At 40.0% G+C, this 21,961-nt stretch overlaps 1 protein-coding gene across 4 annotated transcripts in view; it reads right to left on the bottom strand.

Moving 5' to 3' along the window:
- EYA3 (EYA transcriptional coactivator and phosphatase 3) overlaps positions 1 to 21,961 on the bottom strand; it is a 117,860-nt gene that overhangs the window by 35,112 nt on the left and 60,787 nt on the right. For all 4 annotated transcript variants that reach the window (XM_004025279.5, XM_004025280.5, XM_055389422.2 and 1 more), the window contains 3 exons: positions 11,689 to 11,774; positions 7,646 to 7,829; positions 5,483 to 5,622 (listed from right to left, as the gene is read on the bottom strand). In XM_004025279.5, coding sequence (XP_004025328.1) covers positions 5,483 to 5,622; positions 7,646 to 7,829; positions 11,689 to 11,774 — 410 coding nt within the window. The remainder of the gene's footprint in view (positions 1 to 5,482; positions 5,623 to 7,645; positions 7,830 to 11,688; positions 11,775 to 21,961) is intronic.

Raw genomic sequence — 21,961 nt, 5'->3', positions numbered from 1 at the left:
AACCTAGCACTGTGAGAGGCTGAAGCAGGAGCCCAGGAGTTTGAGACCAGCCTGGACAACATGGCAAAACACCGTCTCTACAAAAAAACACAAAAATTACCCAGTTCCGGTGGTGCATGCCGGTAGTCCCAGCTACTTGGGAGGCTGAGGCGGGAGGATCACTTGGGCGTGGGAAGTCAAGGATGCAGTGTGCAGGGACCACACCACTGCACTCCAGTCTGGGCAACGAAGTGAGACCCTGTCTCAAAAAAAACCCAAAAAAACAAAAAACCCCCAAAAAACCACACATCTATAAAACTAAACAAAATAGAGGTAAACCAAATTCAGCAGCATATTAAAAGAATTAAATATCATGGCCGGGCATGGTGGCTCATGCCTATAATTCCAGCACTTTGTGAGGCCAAGGCAGGAGGATCACCTGAGGTCAGGAGTTCGAGACCAGCCTGGCCAACCTGGTGAAACCTCGTCTCTACTAAAAATACAAAAATTAGCTGGGTGTGGTGGTGCACACTTGTAGTCCCAGCTACTTGGGAGGCTGAGGCAGGAGAATCACTTGAACCCAGGAGGCAGAGGTTGCAGTGAGCTGAGATTGTGCCACTGCACTCCAGCGTGGGCAACAGAGAGAGGTTCTGTCTCAAAAAAAGAAAAAAGAATTAAACATCATAACCAAGTGAGATTAGTTCCCAGAACATAAGGATGTAAGGATGGTTCATTCAACATTAAAAAATTAATTAGGAGTGCAAAAGGCTTATTGGAAAAAAAAATTATGCAAAGTAATGCATCACATTAATAGAACAGAGGGGGAAAAAGCTACATGATAATCTCAACTGATGCAGAAAATGCATTTGACAACATTCAACACCCTTTCTATTCCTAGTCTATTATGGAATGTTATCAATATGATAAAGGCCATATATAAAAAATCCATAACTAGCCGGGCGCGGTGGCTCACGCCTGCAATCCCAGCACTTTGAGAGACTGAAGCAGGTGGATCACAAGGTCAGGAGATCAAGACCATCCTGGCTAACATGGTGAAACCCCATCTCTACTAAAAATACAAAAAATTAACCGGGTGTGGTGGCACGTGCCTGTAATCCCAGCTACTCGGGAGTCCGAGGCAGGAGAATCGCTTGAACTTGGGAGGCGGAGGTTGCAGTGAGCTGAGATCATGCCACTGCACTCCAGACTGGGTGACAGAGCGTGACTCCATCTCCAAAAAATAAATAAAAAATAAATAAAAATAAAAATAAAAATAAAAATAAATCCATAACTAGTATCACACCTAGTGGTGAAAGACTGAAAGTTTTACTCCTGAGATCAAGAATAAGACAAGGATGTCTGTTTTTGCCACTTCTATTCAACATAGTACTGGAAGTTCTAGTCAGAGAGATTTGGCAAGAAAGGGGAAAAAGACATCCAATTTGGAAAGGAAGAAGCAAAATTATCTGTTTGCAGATGACATAATCTTTTTTTTTTTTTTTTTTTTTTTTTGAGAAAGAGTGTCGCTCTGTCACCCAGGCTGAAGTGTAGTGGTGCAATCTGGGCTCACTGCAACCTCCACCTCCTAGGTTCAAGCGATTCTCCTGCCTCAGCCTCCCAAGTAGCTGGGATTACAGGTGTGCACCACCAGGTCCGGCTAATTTTTTTTTATTTTTGTACTTTCAGTAGAGACAGGGTTTTGCCACGTTGACCAGGCTGGTCTCAAATTCCTGACCTCAGGTGATCCGCCCACAAAGTGCTGGGATTACAGGCGTGAGCCACTGTCCCTGGCCGATGTGATCTTATATGTAGAAAACCTTAAATAACCCAGAGAAAATTGTTAAAGCTAATAAATAAATTCAGATATCAGCTGTATTTCTTTCTTTCTTTCTTTCTTTTTTTTTTTCCGAGACAGTCTTGCTCTGTCGCCCAGGCTGGAGTGCAGTGGTACGATCTCGGCTCACTGCAACCTCCGCCTCCCAGGTTGAAGCAGTTCTCTTGCCTTAGCCTCCCGAGTAGCTGGGGTTACAGGCGCCTGCCACCATGCCCGTCTAATTTTTGTATTTTTAGTAGAGACGGGGTTTCACCATGTTGGTCAGGCCGGTCTTGAACTCCTGACCTTGTGATCTGCCCACCTCAGCCTCCCAAAGTGCTGGGATTACAGACTGAGCCACTGCGCCCGGCCAATCAGCTGTATTTCTATATACTTGCAATGAATAATTTGAAAAGGAAATTTAAAAACCTTTTGTGATAGCATCAAGAAGAAAATACTTAGGAATAAATTTAACCAAGTAGGCATAGCTAAATAAACGGAAAGACATCCATGTTCATGGATTAGAAGACTTAATATTGTAAAGAAGACAATACTACCCAAACCAACCTACAAATTCAACGCAATCCCTATCAAAATCCAATAGTAGTTTTTTAAAAAAATAGAAAATTGCATTCTAAAATTCTTATGAATCTCAAGGAACCCCAAATAGCCAAAACTGTCTTGAAATAGAACAAAGTTGAAGGATTCACACTTCCTGATTTCAAAACTTATAGTAACCAAAACAGTGTGGTACTAGCATAAGGATAGACATAGAGACGAATGAAATAAACCGAGAGTCTAGAAATAAAGCCTTACAAATATGATCAATTTTTTTTTCTTTTTTTAGTTTAGTTTTTTACCTTCTTTTAGTATTTAACCTACATAAATTAATTTTTAATAGGATGCCAAAACCATTCAATAAGGAACGTCTTTTCAACAAATAGTGCTGGGAAAACTGGACATCCATATGCAAAATAATAAAGTTAGACCATTATCTTACACCATATACAAAACTAACTCAAAATGGAGAACAGCCTAAATTTAAGAGCTAAACGATGAAAATCTCAGAAAAAATACATAAAAATCTTCATAACCGTGTATTAAGTATTACACCAAGAAAACAAAATAAAACAAAAAGAAACAACAAGTATTAGACCAAAAGCACAGCAATAATAGAAATCAGACTTCCTAAACATTAAAAATTTTTGTGCTTCAAAGCACAAAAATTGAGAGAGTGAAAAGACAACCTACAGAATGGGAGAAAATATTTGAAGATTATATATCTGATTAATATAAGGGATTAATAATCTAGAATATTCTAGAATATTAATATAGAATATACAAAGAACTCCTACAACTCAACAATGAAAAACCAAACAACCCAGTTTAAAAGTGGGCAAAGGGCAGGACACAGTGGCTCATGCTTGTAATCCCAGCACTTTGGGAGGCTGAGGTGGGTGGATCACCTGAGGTCAGCAGTTCAAGACCAGCCTGGCCAACATGGTGAAACCCCGTCTCTACTAAAAATACAAAAATTAACCAGGCGTGGTGGCATGTGCCTATAATCCCAGCTACTCAGGAGGCTGAGGCACAAGAATTGCTTGAACCTGGGAGGCAGAGGTTGCAATGAGCCGAGATTGTGCCACTGCACTAGGGAAATGCAAATCAAAGCCACAATAAGATACCACTTCACATCCATTAGAATAGCTATTATCAAAAAAATGGGAAATAACAAGTGTTGGTGAGGATGTGAACAAACCGGAACCTTTATGTATCGCTGGTAAGAGTATAAAACCGTGCAGCCACAATGGAAAATAGGTTGGTGGTTTCTCAAAAAGTGGAGCACAGAATTACAATAGCATCCAGCAATTCCACTCCTACATATATACCAAAAAGAACTGATAAGATGCACTCAGATAGATAATTGCACACCAATGGTCAAAGCAGCATTACTAACAATAGCACAAAGGTGACAAACCCCAAGTGTCCATCAACAGATGAATGCATAAACAAAATGTGGTATATACATATAATAAAATATTCAGACATAAAAAGGAATGAAATTCTGGTATGTGCTACAACATGGATGAACCTTAAAAACATTATGGTAGGCAGGGCATGGTGGCTCACGTCTGTAATCCCAGCACTATGGGAGGCCGAGGCAGGCGGATCACGAGGTCAGGAGTTTAAGAATAGACTGACCAACATGTTGAAACCCTGTCTCTACTAAAAATACAAAAATTAGCCAGGCATGGTGGTGTGCACCTATAATCCCAGCTACTCTGGAGGCTGAGGCAGGAGAATCACTTGAACCCGAGAGGCAGAGGTCACGGTAAGCCGAGATCGTGCCACTGCACTCCAGCCTGAGACTCCATCTCAAAACAACAACAACAACAACAACAACAACAACAAAAACCATTATGGTAAATGAAATAAGTCTGGCACAAAAGGATACATTTTCTGTGATTCCACTTATATGAGATATCTAGAATAAGAAGTCAAAGACAGAAAGTAGAATAGAGGTTACCAGAGGTTAGAAGAAGGGGAGAATGGGGAGTTACTGCTTAATGGGTACAGAGTTTTCATTTGGAATCATGAAAAAGTTCTAGAAATATACAGTGGTGATGGTTAGACAATATTGAGAATGTATAATGACACTAAATTGTACACTTAAAAATGGCTAAAATGGTAAATTTTATGTATATTTTAGACAATTAAAAAATGAGTTCTCAGTTTTTCCTAAGAAATATATCAGAAATTTACTTTTTCTTTCTTTCTTCTTCACTCCAAACCTCTGAAAAAAGAGAAAGGCTTCAAATACAGGCTCAGTTCACCTATGTCTTAAGAGCACTTATCAATGGATTCATAGTTAAATATGTATTTTCCCCTCATTACATAATAGCACTACAGAAAAACGGAAAACAGAAAACAAAAAGGTAATACAAAAACTCCACTAATTTTAGCACTCTGCATGACCTTTATGTCTTTAATGATGAAGTCAAATGTATGTCCATAATAAACTCATATAGTACTTACACTACAGAATAAATCAGCACCAGTCTCATTAATAAGTTATCAGATCTGTTTGCGCCTTACAGAAACTTGGCTAAAAACACTCTAGTCCTTTCCTTTTAAATTTCTTTTCTTTTTGAGACAGAGTCTCACTCTGTTGCCCTGGATGGAGTGCAGTGGCCCGATCATAGCTCACTGCAGCCTCATCCTGCCAGGCTCAAGTGATCCTCCCATCTCAGCCTCCCAAGTAGGTGGGACTACAGGTGTGCAGCTAATTCTTGTATATATATATTTTTAGAGATGGGGGTCTCACTATGTTGCCTAGGCTGGTCTCAAGCGATCCTCCCACCTCAGCCTCCCAAAGTGCTGGGATTACAGATGTGAGCCACCGCACCCTGACCCTTTTAAAATTTTAAATAGAGAACAGTATGACTTTACTTGTAACTCCCTCTGCTTTCTGAATATGATGAATTGTTTCTGTTCTCTTCTGGAATATACAGAATAATTTGTTCTTTTTACATTTTTCTTTTTACGTGGCCAATTTAGTTTATTTTGCTCAGGAATTAAAGGGCACATAACATAGTCCACATTATCTCTGTGAGCTTCAAAAACATGTTTGATAAACTTAAGAAGTGAGAAAGAACAAAGTAGGTAACTCAAATCAGTTTCTTCTCATACTTCTAATTCACTGTCTTGGGAAGAAGTGGCATCAGCTTTCCTCTTGCCCCGGTTCTTGCTAGTCATGTTTTTCCTGGACTGATCATCAGTATCTTTACTTGGTGTAGTCTGGGACAAAGATGGGCTTGTAGAAGGGTCTCCTGGAAAGAAAAAGTGAGACATATGTTGTCAGGAGTCACAGGCTATAAGAGTCAGGGCAGGAAGAGGGTTAGTGGACTCTCTGCCCTTGTGAGTCATAATGCAGGGATAAAGGTTGGAAAGCTAAACCTTATGTAAGCAATTAAGAAGTGTACATGTACGCATTGAGCATCAGCACTGGCTAACATCAGAAAAGTTATAACCAGACTTTATATGCTTACCCCATGATGGAAGAAAATATCAATGAAGTTCTTTTGCCAAGAAAAAGCTGAACCTGAATCTTCATGGTCAAACTTGTAGATCAGAGTTTCTCAACCTGGCACAACTGACATTTTGGATCAGATAATTATTTGTTGTGGGGGGATGTCTTGTGCATTATAGGATGTTTGGTTAAGCAGTATCCTTAGCATCTACCCACTAGATGCCAGAAGCACCCCCCTACTTAGTGTAACAACCAAAAATGTTTCCATACATTGCCAACAGTTAAAAACTGTTCATTCACCAATTTACAATAAAATACAGAAGGCAGCAGGACATGTTAAACCACCTTATGAGGATATAACTGTCAAAATTCAGACTGGGAAACAGTATGGGATTAACACTCCAGTTTCTTCAACAAACAAACTACAAGGGGGAGAAAAAGAGACGGGAGGATTTATAGGTTAAAATAGAGATGAAATACAAAATACCCATAACTACCAATCACAATTTATGGACCTTATATTTGGATCCTAATTTTCCCTCCTCAAATTTTCTATTTATTTATTATTTCTATTTACTAATGCGATAAAAACTGTATATGCTTTATGTTGTTTTGAAATATGTATACACTGTGGAATGGGTTGGATCCTACTTTAAACAAAAGGGAAACAAAACTCATAACATTTTTGAGAAATCTGGAAATACAAATACATTTTGGTACTTGATAATACAAAATTAAGACATTATTAATATTGAACTTTTAAAGATGGGATAATGCCATTGTGGTTATGTTAACGACTACCGTACTTATCTTTTAGAGAACAATGCCTGGAATCTGGGGAGGGAGCTAGATGATGTATAGCTGAAACAAAATTGTCTATAAGTTGATAACTGTTGAAGATGAATGATGGATATGTAAGCGTTCATCACACTAGCCTTGCAACTTTTCTCTATGTTTGAAATTCTCCAATATTCAAAAGTTAAAATTGTTATAACAAAGATATTTAGAAAAATGACTTTAAAACCTTAGTTTTTAATCAACACTTGTAATTATTTCAAATTTATGTAAGTTTGAAGTGGCGACCATTTGTATGTCCACTTATTAGACTGGTAGGGTGAACTGCACAGAAAACTGTTCACTTGTTATATAGCACTGTTTCTAAACATGCATCAGTGCCAATGATAAACAGTGCTTTCCTCGAACCACATGATGTGAAAGCCAACTACCAAATTTTCATTAAATATAAATAAAAAGTGTGTGTATATGTATGTTTATTAAATGTGTGTCTAATCTTTTATGTCAAAGGTTTTTAAGTTGGACACTGTAATTCATTGATACACTTCAGAGCTGTGAGCCTCCTGAAATTGTAGGTTAAATTGTATATATTTCTCTGAGGGAAAAGGACCATGCTTTCCTCAGAATCTTAAAGGGATCCTGGACATAGAAAGAACTATGGCTCTGAGGCCTTAGCAGCAGCTCAAAACCTGCGCAAGACTAAAACTGGAGTCCTCCAACTTTTACAAAATATTATAACATGCTGAAGCTCCCTGTGACAAGTGGGTTAAAGCTACAGGGAGGGTAGAGTACGAGTCAGAAAGAGTCTTTTAGTTCTTGATACTTTTCTGTTCCGTTCTCAGCATCAGGTATACATTCAGCCTACCAATGACTCACAGCCTGCTTCCAATACTCCTCACCTCAGAGGGAAAGCCAAAAGCATGGTAACAATGACTTAAGACAGAACAAAATCATCCTTACTGTTGCCTAAAAACAACTGTTGAAATGAAGTGACCTTAAGCCAAAGTTTTCAGAGCTGCAGTGCTTACCAGAGGAAAGTCTCTGTGCTGCAGGTGCAGGCGCCATGACACTAGGCTTCTCCGACTGGTATGTGGTTGCTGCTAATGTGGTGCTCTCTGCATCACTGTTAGTCTGACCTGTGACTCCAAAGCTGGAGCTGGGGTAGCAGGCCTGGTACTGATTCTGACCAAGAATAGTATAGGTGGGATAATCCTGCAGGCCAAAGGAAATAAGAAAACAAGACTCTTATAGCATACATTAATCTCAACACAAGAGGCTTTCTTCTCCCTCTTTCTTATTCATAATTATTTTTCTAAAACATTAATTTGACTTCTCATTTACCTACCTAAAAGTCTCCAATCTAAATCAATGATTTTCAAAATGCATTCTGTGGAAACCTAAGTCAAGAGATGTCCCAGGAGCAGTCTTGGAATGAGGAGAATGCTGAGAGGGAAGGGTCTTCTGTACTCTCATAAACATACACATGGTGTCCCTTTTTGTACTCTAACAGCCTCTTCCCCCAGTTTTATGTACCGAATTTCTGCACAGAATTTGAGGGAAAGATTCTACCCTAAGAGGTTTACAAACTGTTGCACTAGATAATAGCACTTCTAAGGACAACAAAACAAAACTTAAACTTAAGCAAACAAAAAAAGCACATATCCTACATTAAAATGTCTTAATTTAAAAACTGATTATCAGCTGGGTGCAGTGGCTCATGCCTGTAATCTCAGCACTTTGGAAGGCCGAGATGGGTGGATCACTTGAGGTCAGGAGTTCAAGACCAGCCTGGCCAACATGGTGAAACCCTGTCTCTACTAAAAATACAAAAATTAGCCTGGCGAGGTGGCACATGCCTGAAATCCCAGCTACTTGGGAGGCTAAGGCACAAGAATCGCTTGAACCTGGAAAGCGGAGGTTGGAGTGAGCCGAGATTGCACCACTGCACTCCAGCCTGGGTGACAAAGCGAGACCCTGTCTCAAAACAAAACAAACAAAAAACAACCTGATTATCTACCTAAAACAATCAAGTTTTCTTTAAAAATAGTTTCCTGGCCGGGAACAGTGGCTTACGCCTGTAATCCCGGCACTTTGGGAGGACGAGGTGGGAGGATCGCATGAGCTCAGGAGTTTGAGACCAGCCTAGCCAAAATAGTGAGACCTTCTCTCTACTAAAAATACAAACAAACAAACAAACAAAAATCCAGGCATGGTGATGCACGCCTGTGGTCTCAGCTATTCGGGAGGCTGAGATGGGAGGATAACTTGAGCCCAGGGGGCAAAGGTTGCAACGAACCAAGACTGCACCACTGCCCTCCAGCCTAGGTGACACACTGTCTCCAAAAAAAAAAAAAAAAGGCCAGGCACGGGAGCTCACGCCTATAATTCCAGCACTTTGGGAGGCTGAGGCAGGCAGATCACATGAGGTCAGGAGTTTGAGACCAGCCTGACCAACATGGCGAAACCCAGTCCCTACTAAAAATACAAAAATTAGCCAGGCATGGTGGCATGCACCTGTAGTCCCAGCTACTAGGGAAGATGAGGCAGGAGAATCGCTTGAATCTGGGAGACGGAGGTTGCAGTGAGCTGAGATCATACCACTGCATTCCAGACTGGGCAACAGAGCAAGACTCTGTCTCAAAAAAAAAAAAAAAGTTTTCTTAAAATATTGGGATAAAACTTTTGGTTTCATAGGCACATATATGGCAAAACTTACTAAACTGTACAATTTGAATCTGTGTAGTTTACTGTATGTCAATTACTCCCTAATAAAGCTGTAAAAAAACTAGGTATGATAGTTCAAATACGCAGCTAAAAAAATTCCATTGACACTGATATTGATGGCAAGTAGGAAAAAGCTAACTGATCAGATACATTATTTCTAATTAGTCATTGGGTATCTCTACCATAAACCAAATATAATTCTATGTATGTGTGTATTTGTGCATGGGCAGAAGAAGGAAATAGTAAAGAAAAGAATAAGTCACAGTAGCAGAACTCAAGGGAGTTAAAAATCTAGCAGGAGAGAAGACAGACAACAAAATGGCAATAAAATATATGTCAAATGACTGAAATACAGAACAGACAACTATCACTGTAAAGTATGATGGTGAAGAAGCTTTCTGAGATTAATAGGCAGAGAAAGTAAGAACATGAATAGGCTCTGAGGAGATTTTATTCAGGGACCACAGATGCTGAGTCTGGTTGAAACAAAGGACCTCTGTAGGCCTGAATGATTGGTAAAGCAATAAGACTTGGATTCTTTAGGCAATAGTATATAGCCTGTGGGCTAGGGAATAGGGAATGGGGACTCTCAAATTCAAACCAACGAATAAAAACATGAAAAGAAGGAGAATGGCGTGAACCCGGGAGGCGGAGCTTGCAGTGAGCAGAGATTGCGCCACTGCACTCTGGCCTGGGTGACAGAGCGAGACTCTGTCTCAAAAAACAAACAAACAAACAAAAAACATGAAAATATTCTGAGCAGGTCAGTAACATGATAAAAAGTGGGATTTAGAAAAAAATAATGAGATAGTATTTTAGAGAATGAACAGGCACAAGGGAGAAAAAACTGGAAATAAAATGAGCAATTAACTATGGTAATTCAGGATTAAAAGGGAAAATACCAAAACATGGGAGATGATAGCAAAAAGCAAAAGAAATTCTTCTCAAAGATTTTGAGAAATGACCAGATTGGGTAAGGTTGTGAGAAAAATAATGGAAGATATCTGGTCTGGTTTTAGGCCTATGTTTATTAAGAAAAATGTAGTATCACTAATAAGAATTGAGAAGTCAGGGAAAAGTGGTTTTACTTCTGGAAGACAAAAAAACATAAAAAGGGCTGGAATAAAAGTCTGATTTTAGATATGTTGAACTTAGGGAAACAGCAAGACATTAAAGAAAAAAATGTCAATCAATTGGAAGCTGTAATTATCATGAGGGAGGATTAGAATCTTTGGTGACAGTCAATGGACATTATGTGGTTAAACATCCCTGTGGATGAAGTAATTAACATGTGGAAAAACCAAATAGAGACTGTCCACGTTCAAAGACAGGGTCAAAAAGAAGAGCTATGAGAGGGAAAGAGACAGTCCTTAGAAAAATACCAGGTAAACAGGTGGGAACTCAATAAATATTTGTGGACTAAAAGAATAAACAAGGCTGGGCGCGGTGGCTCACGCCTGTAATTCCAGCACTTTGGGAGGCCAAGGCGGGTGCGGTTCACTCTAAGTCAGGAGTTTGAGACCAGCCTGGCCAACATGTGAAACCTCATCTCTACTAAAAACACAAAAATTAGCTGGGCATGGTGGCACATGACTATAGTTCCAGCTACTCAGGAGGCTGAGGCAGGATAATCACTTGAACCTGAGAGGCAGAGGTTGCAGTGAGCCAAGATCGCACCACTGTACTCCAGCCTGGGCGACAGAGTGAGTGAGACTCCATCTTTAAAAAAAAAAAAAAAAAAAAAAGCAAAACCAGTATAATAACCAGAATAGTAATGTTAACTGTAGCCTGGAAAAGATCCAAGGAGACAGTGGTGATGATAATTGCTGTAGAGAAAACAAATCAAAACAAAAATAAAAAACTCTAGAACACTGAAGGTGTTACCAGTGATCTCCTAAGCATAGTTAACGTAACAGTGATCAAGAATAGACCACAAAAAATTCATAAAGAATGAGTTGTTCATTCCATAAATATTTATCAAGTGCCTTTGATGTAAGTGGCAGGCATTTTTCTATACTCTGGGAATATGTAAATGAACAAAATAGAAAAATAAATCCCTACCTTCATGCAGCTTACATTCTAGTAGGGGCAGAGTAGGAAGTGAAGACAAATACAGTAAAGAAACAGACATAACCATATTCTAGAGAGACCCAGCAGAGGAACAACAAAAACTAGACAGTAGCCTAAGATGCCATCCAGGGTCCGAGTTCTGAAGGTATCCAGAAAAAAGTCTCCACAGACCATACTATTCCTGGTTGTTTCTTAGATAGGCAAACTGACCATGGAAAGAAGAAAGAGCAAGCTGGATGAACTCTATCAAACAGGATGAACAAAGGTAGCATCATACCTGGTTTGAGATGCTGGCTACTGCTGCTGCTGGAATATTGGCAATTGTAGAAGAAGTAGATATCAGGCTGGCATTTGTGCTTGAAGCTAGAGGATTGATGGGGTTAAAAGATATTAAAGATATTATGTAAAAGGTTAGAAGAAACTGAAAATAGATGTGTTTTAAGTGAACAGATTTATAAGGAGATAAACAACATTGGCAAAGGAAACAAACACTCGTTTTGCTTTTTTGTGTGGGATAGCTACATTTACACTTGGTTAAAAACAAAACATTTGAAACATCTTTCTGTTTCAACTTGAGTCTTCAATTCTTCTTACTAAAGGCCTAAAAGGATATATATTCAATTCACAGCTCATACTAATAATATCAATGAAATCACAGCTAAATCCAATTCCTCCAGCCCATCTTCTCCAGAGGCTGAAAAATGACTCACCTGCAATGTGACCTACTGTAAAGCAGTAGAACTCTGGTAAATCTTACACTGTGATATTGTTTACTGTCACTTGCCCCAAGTTACGCCTTTCCTAATACAACATAATTACATGAGAAATAGAGCTGGTCCTCCAAATTCCAAAGCATTTAGAATTGCTTCTTGAGTTCTACTCAAATAATAGATTACTAATGTGGATCAATAAACACAATGACATAGCATTTAGAGACTTTAACAATGAGCCTGGAAAAACTCAGAAAATATTAAATATTACTCTGGTCAGATAAAAATGTACCTTATATGCTACTTGGGCTGTCTTAAGTAATTTGAGGCCAGGTGTGGTGGCTCATGCCTGTATCCCAGAACTTTCGGAGGCCGAGGCAGGCAGATCATTTGAGGCCAGGAGTTTGAGACCAGCCTTGCCAACGTGGTGAAACCCCATCTCTACTAAAAATATAAAAATTAACTGGGTATGGTGGGCACGGGCCTGTAATCCCAGTTACTCAGGAGGCTGAGACATGAGAATCACTTGAACTCAGGAAGTGGAGGTTGCAATGAGCCAAAATCGCACGACTGCACTACAGCCTGGGTGACAGAGCAAGACTCTGTCTCAAAAAAAAGAAAAGAAAAAAAGAGAAAAAAGAAAGAAAATGCTGATTTCCATTCACATAAAACAATAAAAATAAAATAAAGACAAGTAATTTGGGTTAAGTTTTACACTTCTTCTGTCATAGGTTCATTCTACTAGGGTTTTAATCAAAATCTCAATGACTAGCACTAACCAGTGACTTTTCTCAGGTGAACAATGTAACTGATATTATCAGTACTGTTCTCAAACTCCTTGTCCTCATTTATCATAAACACACTTAGACATGGTTCCTACTGCAGGTGCACACACCACATGGGTTCACCATCAGGTAGACCTGACTAACTGACTACCTGCCCCATTAACAAAGTCCCCCAGAGAGAAAATTAGTAAGAAAAGTTCCATTGAGAACAGGGCAGGAGAACAAATGCAATAGAAACTTAAGTGCTCTGGTCAAAATTAGATAATTTTCATCCCTTTCCCTAAGGGTACTCGGCTTAGAAGACAATCCAGAAGACAGTAAGTTCAGTTACAGCTATTGCTGCAACCCCAGCTTTAAGATGAAGAACCTAGGACAAAGAAGGGTTAAAGTAACTTGTCCACAGCAGCAAAAATAATGGAAGATAACCAAAATGACAACTTGGATCTCCCAATTCTTCATCCAGTGCTTCTTCCTCAGGGTCAGCAGCTAAGCTAGCGTTCAAATTCCCTAACTATGGCCAGGTGCGTGGTGGCTAACGCCTGTAACCCCAGCACTTTGGGAGCCTGAAGTGGGTGGATCACCTGAGGTCAAGAGTTTGAGACCAGCCTAGCCAACATGATGAAACCACATCCCTACTAAAAATACAAAAATTAGCCAGGTGTGATGGTGCGCACCTGTAATCCCAGCTATGCAGGAGGCTGAGGCAGGAGAATCACTTAAACTCGGGAGGCAGAGGTTGCAGTGAGCTGAGATCGCGCCACTGCACTCCAGCCTGGGCGACAGAGTGACTCAGTCTCAAAAAATAAATTAAAAAAAATTAAAACAACAAAAACAAAAACAAATTTCCTAACTATCCAGAGTAACTTTATTTTCTATAGCACGTTTTGCTTCAGGGGAACTAAAGGACTCTTAAGGGCTTACTTTCCTAAACATAACAACTAAATGAATGAAATAGGTTTTATAGCTTTACAGATGGTATTTTCTTTCAACCAATATTCACCTTCTTTCCTACTGTGGCTTAAGCCATCCTTTTTCCTAAGAGGAAGCATCAAAACATGACAATATACAGGGTAACTGACTCTGTAAATGGTTTTAACCATTCTTGTAGGAAAAGAATTTTGAATAGTTTCCAGATTTTGTTATCAGTACATTATCCTAGGCAGGCCTGCAATAAAACTGAACACAGGTGATTTAAGGTGGGAAATAAAATAAAGAATTGATTTAATCATTTATCTTCCCCAGCAAGTCCATTTTTATTTCAGTTTTCTTCTGGCCCTGGTCCTGGCATACAATCCTCTTTTTCACCTATTGATCTTTAATTCTGTCCTACCTTCTCCATATCCTTTTTTTCTTTTTTTTGAGATAAGTATCACTCTTGTTGCCCAGGCTAGAGTGCAATGGTAGTCTCGGCTCACTGCAACCTCCACCTCCCGGGTTCAAGAATCCTCCTGCCTCAGTTTCCCAAGTAGCTGAGATTACAGACATGCACCACCAAGCCTGGCTAATGCTGTATTTTTTTAGTAGAGATGGGTTTCACCATGTTGGTCAGGGTGGTCTTGAACACCTGACCTCAGGTGATCCACCCACCTCAGCCTCCCAAAGTGCTGGGATTACAGGCATGAGCCACCACGCCCGGCTACTTCTCCATAACTTAATAATGGTGGGAGGTACAACTCAGTCATATCTGATCTCTATGGGGGAAAATGTACTCTGATTGACAAGGTGGTTTTACAAATCTAACAATTTTCAAACCACTTAATGAATTGTACTGGAGGTAAAATGGTAGACCTTAAAAACAACTGGCCATAAACTCTTATTATATCCCTGCTAGAAAGTTTAATGGCTTGATTAGCTAGTTGATAACTCTGAGTTTTTAACAAGTACTGTATTAAAATCACAAATTTCTCTGAGCAATAGTTGGCTTTTATTATAGGGGATCTTGGTCTGCTGACCCAGAAAGTTCATAGGGCTTAATAGCACTTTTTTCTCCAACTAAGCCAAATTATTTCTAACATGTGCCACTCATTCATTCAGCAAACCCATTAAGTATATCAGGGTCAACTATGTGCCTAGAAACCATTTCAGCCACTGAAGGATAAAATAGTAAGACAAAGTCCTGGCCCTCAAGGAGTTTAAATTCTAGTGAGGGAAGTTAGTCAATAATTAAGTAATTTTTTTAGGCTCTTATAACCACCATAGAACCCAAGGCAAACTTGCCTAAAAATGTACACAACCACTGCCTGCCCTACCCCACATACAGCTATGACTAAAAAGCCAGGCACTTTTAAAAAAATACAGATCATCGTGTGTGTGTGTGTGTGTGTGTGTGTGTGTCAATAAAAATAATATTCAATTGCAGGTTTAAAAACAAAAGCAGCAACAATGAACTATGCAACAAAAACTACAAATTTAGAGAATCAAATAAAACTCAAGCGGTGGCTCCTACTATTATGTATCTAAAGGCTGCTAGCTCTCGAAATGCTAATGGCATGGTCAACTGTTTCTGGACAGCCTTCACTCCTGTTTTGACAATGGAGCTGCAAAAACTTGAAAGACAACACTTTTGAGAACCAGGCCCCACTAAATGTCCGCTTAAAATAGACAATATACAGATAAAGCTTTGAACAGAAGACCATGGTTACAGAATGGTAAGTGGCACAGCTGCACCAAGTGACAGTGCTACAAAGTTAAAAGGTTAATTCAAGCATTAATGGCACATAAAAGTTTGTGCGAGATGTAGTTTTTACCCACCTCTCTAATTTTAGATCATGTCACTTCACCTCCTTTGCTCACACTGTCTTTCTTTAAGTTACTCAAAACCAGACAAGCTCTTTATCATTTGAGGACTTTTGCAATATTGTTCTCTCTGCCTAGACTGTTCTCTCCAACCCCCTTGCCTTCCGAGCATGATGGCTCCTCAGCATGACTCACTTCCTCAAAGAGGGTCTTTTTGACCTATTAAAACCAAGACCTTTTCTGTTTTCTTAATCACAGTGATCAATTTTTTTTTCAGAGCACTGTTCAAAATCTGTTATGTATTTACTCGCTTGTTTTCTCCCCCCCACCCCACTAGTCTGTAAGCTCCAAAAAGGCAGAATCCTGCTGTCTTATAATCTCCAGCATCTAGCAAAGCACCTGACATACAGCAGGTGATGGTCAATAAATATTTGTGGGATTCATATACATCTTGTGTGCACTAAGTGTGAAGGGCAAAATCATTCTTCTTTTTTTTTTTTTAGATGCACTCTCACTCTGTCACCCCGGCTGGAGTGCAGTGGTATGATCTCGGCTCACTGCAACCTCTGCCTCCCGGGTTCAGGCGATTCTCGTGCCTCAGCCTCCCCGAGTAGCTGGGATTACAGGTGCCTAACACTACTCCCAACTAATTTTTGTATTTTTAGTAGAAATGGGGTTTCACCATGTTGGTCAGGCTGGTCTCAAACTCCTGACCTCAAGTGATCCGCCCACCTCAGCCTCTCAAAGTGCTGGGATTACAGGCATGAGCCACCGCGCCCAGCCTAAAATCATTATTTTCTGCTAAAGGCTGACAGGTGGGTTCCTAAAACTTACTCTCATTATGTGACTAATATAACTGACAATTCCTGATCCAGTAGAGCTGTACATATTTTGGTTAAAACTGATTGCCTAAGTGGGTCACTCGTTCACTTAATCCTTTATCAAATATTTATTGAGTGCCTACTATGTGCAAGCACTGCTCCACACAAGGAGCTTAGTAAATCAAAATAATAAAAATCTCCTAATAAAAGATTATTATTTTTTGAGACAGAGTCTCGCTCTGTCGCCCAGGCTGGAGTGCAGTGGCACGATCTCGACTCACTGCAAGCTCCGCCTCCTGGGTTCACACCATTCTCCTGCCTCAGCCTCCCAAGCAGCTGGGACTACAAGCACCCGCCACCACACCCAGATAATTTTTTGTATTTTTAGTAGAGACAGGATTTCACCGTGTTAGCCAGGATGGTCTTGATCTCCTGACCTCATGATCTGCCTGCATCCACCTCCCAAAGTGCTGGGATTACAGGTGTGAGCCACCGCGCCCGGCCTAAAAGATTCTCCTTGCTGGAGTGGCGATTTTCAGATCAATAAGGGACAGGGTTTAGAATGATCTATGTAATAATGGATCAGAGCTCAAGAAATCAGTAAGAATTCATGTTTAACTCAACACAGATACAGATTATGACATATAGAAATATTTATAGATATGTGTATTTACATAGGTTAGTATACCCACATATATTTGTTTGCTCTGTCAGCTGAGAAAGCCTAAAATAAATGTCACCTGACACCTCAGTAGCAATTAGCACCCCTCAAGCTCAGATCTTTTTTTTGAGACAGGGTCTCACTCTGTTACCCAGGCTGGAGTTCGGTGAATGCGATCACAGCTCACTGAGGCCTCGACCTCCTAAGGCTCAGGCGATCCTCCCACCTCAGCCTCCCCAAGTAGCTGGGATTACAGGCACGCACCACTGCACTTGGCTAATTTTTATATTTTTTGTAGAGATGGGGTTTTGCCATGTTGCCCAGGCTGGAAGCCCAAATCCTGGTTTTGAATACCATTCTTTCCAATAAAAGGAACCAGGATTCCTTAAAAAAAATGGTTGATAATAGGACTTGAATAGGTAATATACAAGATGAGCCTGGAGCATCTTGTAGTGCCAGGAAGTAAGGAAGTGCTGGGTGGGGGGGGAAAAAAACCCAAAAACTAAAAAAATGGGAGTATGTCAAAAGGCATAGGAGCCAACTGAAAGAGCTCCCAGTGGCCAAACTGGAACAAAATAAATAAAGTAGTATTGGACTATAACCCAAAGTATAAATTAAATATCTAGGAGTCCACAAAAAAATGACTGAATAAATTAACAAATTGGGGAGAAGAGACAAATCTGGGCAGAAGAATTCCTAATACATTATGTAGATATTCTACCCTAAGGAAGGGGCAGCATGATTCCTTAACTGTGGGCTGTACATAGTGAATTCTATCTAAAGAATACAGTACAGAAAGGGAGGAAAGAGTAACTTTATGGAGAAAACTGACAAACACTACTTCAATTAGGTAATCAAGGTCAACATCAACAGTCATAAATAATGATGATAGTATGGCACCTTACCTTTGTGACCTTCCTCCTTAAAATCCATAACCCCAGCGTAATAATGAGAAAAACATCAGATAAATTCTCTAAGAGTGGGGCATCTTAAAATATACCTGGACCAGTACTCCTCAAAACTGTCAAGGTCATTAAAAGCAAGGAAAAGCCTGAGAAACTACAAAGTCTAGAAGAGCCTAAGGAGACATAACTAAATGTAATTTGGTATCCTGGATGGAATCCCGGAACAGAACAAGGACATCATATAAAAACACAGGAAATCTGAATAAACAACGGACTTAGTTAATAATAACATACTAATACTGGTTCATTAATTGTAACAAGTGTAATATACTAATGTAAGATGTTAATAATGGGAAACTGTGCAGGAGGAGGGATATATGGGAACTCTGTACTGTCTGCTCAACCTTTCTGTAAATCTAAAATTATTAATAAAAAATAAAGTCTAGGCCAGGCGCGGTGGCTCACACCTGTAATCTCAGCAGTTTGGGAAGCCGAGGCAGGCGGATCACTTGAGGTCAGGAGTTTGAGACCAGCCTGGCCAACATGGTGAAACCCCATCTCTACTAAACATACAAAAATTAGTCAGGCATGGTGACATGTGCCTGTAATCCCAGCTACTCAGGAGGCTGAGGCAGAAGATGCGCTTAAACTCGGGAGGTGGAGGTTGTATTAAGCTGAGATCACACCACTGCACTCCAGCCTGGGTGACAGAGCAAGACTCCGTCTCAAAAAACAACAAACAAGCAAACAAACAAAAAAACCTATTAATAAAAATTTTTTAAAAAATCTCCTGGTCAGAGATAGATTATTGTGTGTTACCAATGATACTAGAGTACAAAGACACTCATTAAAAGATTGAATTAGGCTGGGCACAGCGGCTCATGCCTGTAATCCCAGCACTTTGGGAGGCCGAAGCAGGTGGATCACTTGAGGTCAGGAATTCGAGACCAGACTGGCCAACATGATGAAACCCTGTCTCTACTAAAAATACAAAAATTAGCTGGGCGTGGTGGTGGGTGCCTATAATCCCAGCTACACGGGAGGCTGAGGCACAAGAATCCCTTGAACCCAGGAGGCAAAGGTTGTAGTGAGCCGAGAGCATGCCACTGCACTCCAGCCTGGGCGACAGAGCAAGACTCAGTCTCAAAATACATATATAATTAAAATTAATTTTGAAATTTGTGAAATTAATTTTGCCACTTGAATATTATTTAACCAATTAAAACATCTCAGCTGAAGAAACTGACCAAAGATAGGGCCACATAGTCACAAGATACTCTAGGAAAAGGATGATACTACAGAAGTCAGATCTACTCATTCAAAACATTTTTATGAGCAAACAAAGGCAGTCTCTTCTCATTATGGTACCACTGAAGTACAAACTAAAGAAAAGGTTCTGCTTAGAGTTAATCAACCCAGAAGCAGATTAGGTTTTTGAGATAATTTCCCTAACTCCCCCAGGGAGGATGGGCTGCTGTCAACTGCAGAATGCTTGGGGTGTTTTGAACACTTAAAAAAATTGGGAAGTTATGCAGGGGGAAAGAAACAGCCCTGGATAGCTAACATTCACTATCCATGCTAAAAGGAAAGGGAAAAGTAGGAGCGAGGAGAGTCATATTGATAGTGGTGAACTTAAGTAATTTAATACCAATAATACCTACGTTTCATTTTAGCCCATTGTTTTTCTAACAATTTTTTCATCAGAATAAATGGCAAAAATTGATAACTTAATGGTTAACTTCTGCCTTAATTTCTACCCTGTGCTAATGAACAATAAAATGGGCCAATAGATTAACCACAAAAAGGGAGGAGAAGTGAATCTAGATATTTGTTAGCATAGGTTCTCAATTATGGGAGAGTTGATATTGATACTATGACCTCAATACTGAAAAGCATAAATATTGTACTCATGCTCTGGAGTCAGAATGCCCAGCTAATGTCCTGCCTTAATTATTTGCTAATACTGTGACTATGGATAAGCTACTTAGCTTTTCTGTGCCTCAGGCTCTCCCTCTGTAAAATGAGGTTTGGGTTGTTGTGAGGATTACGTGAGCAACATCTATCCACTGCTTAGAAAAATGTCAAGAGCACAGTAAGCACTTCATAAATACCTGCAATTGTCATTAATAGCAAAATGAAGGAAACCGGGTTAGCCAATCCAAAGGAAAAAATGTTCTAACAGATAACAAATAAGAATGGTGGTTAGTGAAGTTTAAGGGATATTTTCATGACTCTTCCATTTTTTAAAATTTCTATCTATTTTTTTGAGACAGAGTCTCACTCTTGTTGCTCAGGCTGGAGTACAATGGCACAATCTCAGCTCACTGCAACCTCCGCCTCACAGGTTCAAGCGAGTCTCATACCTCGGCCTCCCGAGTAGCTGGGATACAGGCATGCGCCACCACACCCGGCTACTTCTATATTTTTAGTAGAGACGGGGTTTCTCCATGTTGGTCAGGCTGGTCTCCAACTCCCGACCTCAGGTGATCTGCCTGCCTCGGCCTCCCAAAGTGCTAGGATTACAGGCGTGAGCCACCACGCCCAGCCTCATGACTCTTTTAAAGCAATGGGTCCTAACAGACCCCAAAGAGGTGATTCCTCTTGTTTTACAAGGGAGAAATAAGCATAGCTATCACATTCCTCAAATTCTAGATATAACTACAGAGGAATGGTGGTTTTACATTTTGGTAGAGCATTAAGAGAACCCTTGGTCTTCTTTCACAACCTAGGTGTAAGTTATCAGATATACCTGTTTAGAAGAGACTTGGCAACTAGACTTACCTGTGGTTGAACCCAAAAGGCCTATCAACATAGAGAAATACTAAGCCAGGTGTGGTGGCTCACATCTATAATTTCAACACTTTGGGAAGCTGGGGTGGGAGGATTGCTTGAGCCCAGGAGTTCAAGACCAGCCTGGGCAATATAGTGAGATCCCACCTCTAAAAAAATATAGAATACATTAGCTGGGTGTGGTGGTGTGCACCTGCAGTCCCAGCTACTGGAGAGGCTGAGGTGAGAGGATCACTTTAGCCCGGGAGGTGAAGGCTGCAGTGAGCCATGATCACGCCACTGCATTCCAGCTGGGCAACAGAGTGAGACTCTGTCACAAAACAAAACAAAAAACCATAGAGAAATACTCTATAAAAATGAAAGGGAGTGGTGGAGAAGACAGGCAAAGCCATTCTTTCAAGTTTCTCCCTCCTGGTTTGTTCCCATCTTAGAAAAAAAGAAGGGGGAGAGGACAAGGGGAGAAAAAAAAAAAAAGAGGAAACAAGTGAAGAAAAGAGGAGACTTGGTAAACAACAGGAGGTAAAGGTAGCTCAGAGTAAGGTCTCAGAACATAGAGACCAGTTCTGTTTCCACTAGACCAAGGAGAAGTAGTTTTCAAACATTTCTGAAAACAGTTAAAACTGAAAATCAAAATCTAATTAACCTATATTAAAACGTTTTTTTCATCACCAAAGTTTATACATTAAGAGTACTTCAGATAGGTTTTTGAGGTCCCATACTAATCCCTCTACTATCTACTTTATAAGAAATAAAATTTAAAAGCTGGGAAGTATCAGGAGAAAAGAGGCAGATAAGAAGCCAGGTACAAGGATACTAGTCCCAGTCTGAAGCAATGACAAATTGCCTGCCCTGGATTTGGAAGAATAGGCAACGAACTCCATAGTGCCTTTTGAGTTTTTTGTTTTCTTTCCTAATAGTCCTGTCATAATTCTAACTCTGTTAGAGGAAGAACTTGGAAGGTAAAGATGTTTAGAGCTTAAGCTTTAATACTATGCTTTTTATCCTGAAAGAGAAATAAGAATGAACTTCTTGAGCAAGAGAAATGCTCTCATCAAGTAGTAAATGGGGTATAAGTGTGACAAAAGACACAGCAGAAAAGCAGCACACACCTCACATACTGCTATGACAATTCATACAGGTCA

This window comes from Gorilla gorilla, chromosome 1 (assembly GCF_029281585.2).
Source record: "Gorilla gorilla gorilla isolate KB3781 chromosome 1, NHGRI_mGorGor1-v2.1_pri, whole genome shotgun sequence".
NCBI classification, from domain to species: domain Eukaryota; kingdom Metazoa; phylum Chordata; class Mammalia; order Primates; family Hominidae; genus Gorilla; species Gorilla gorilla.
This window is presented reverse-complemented; position numbering and strand designations above follow the sequence as displayed.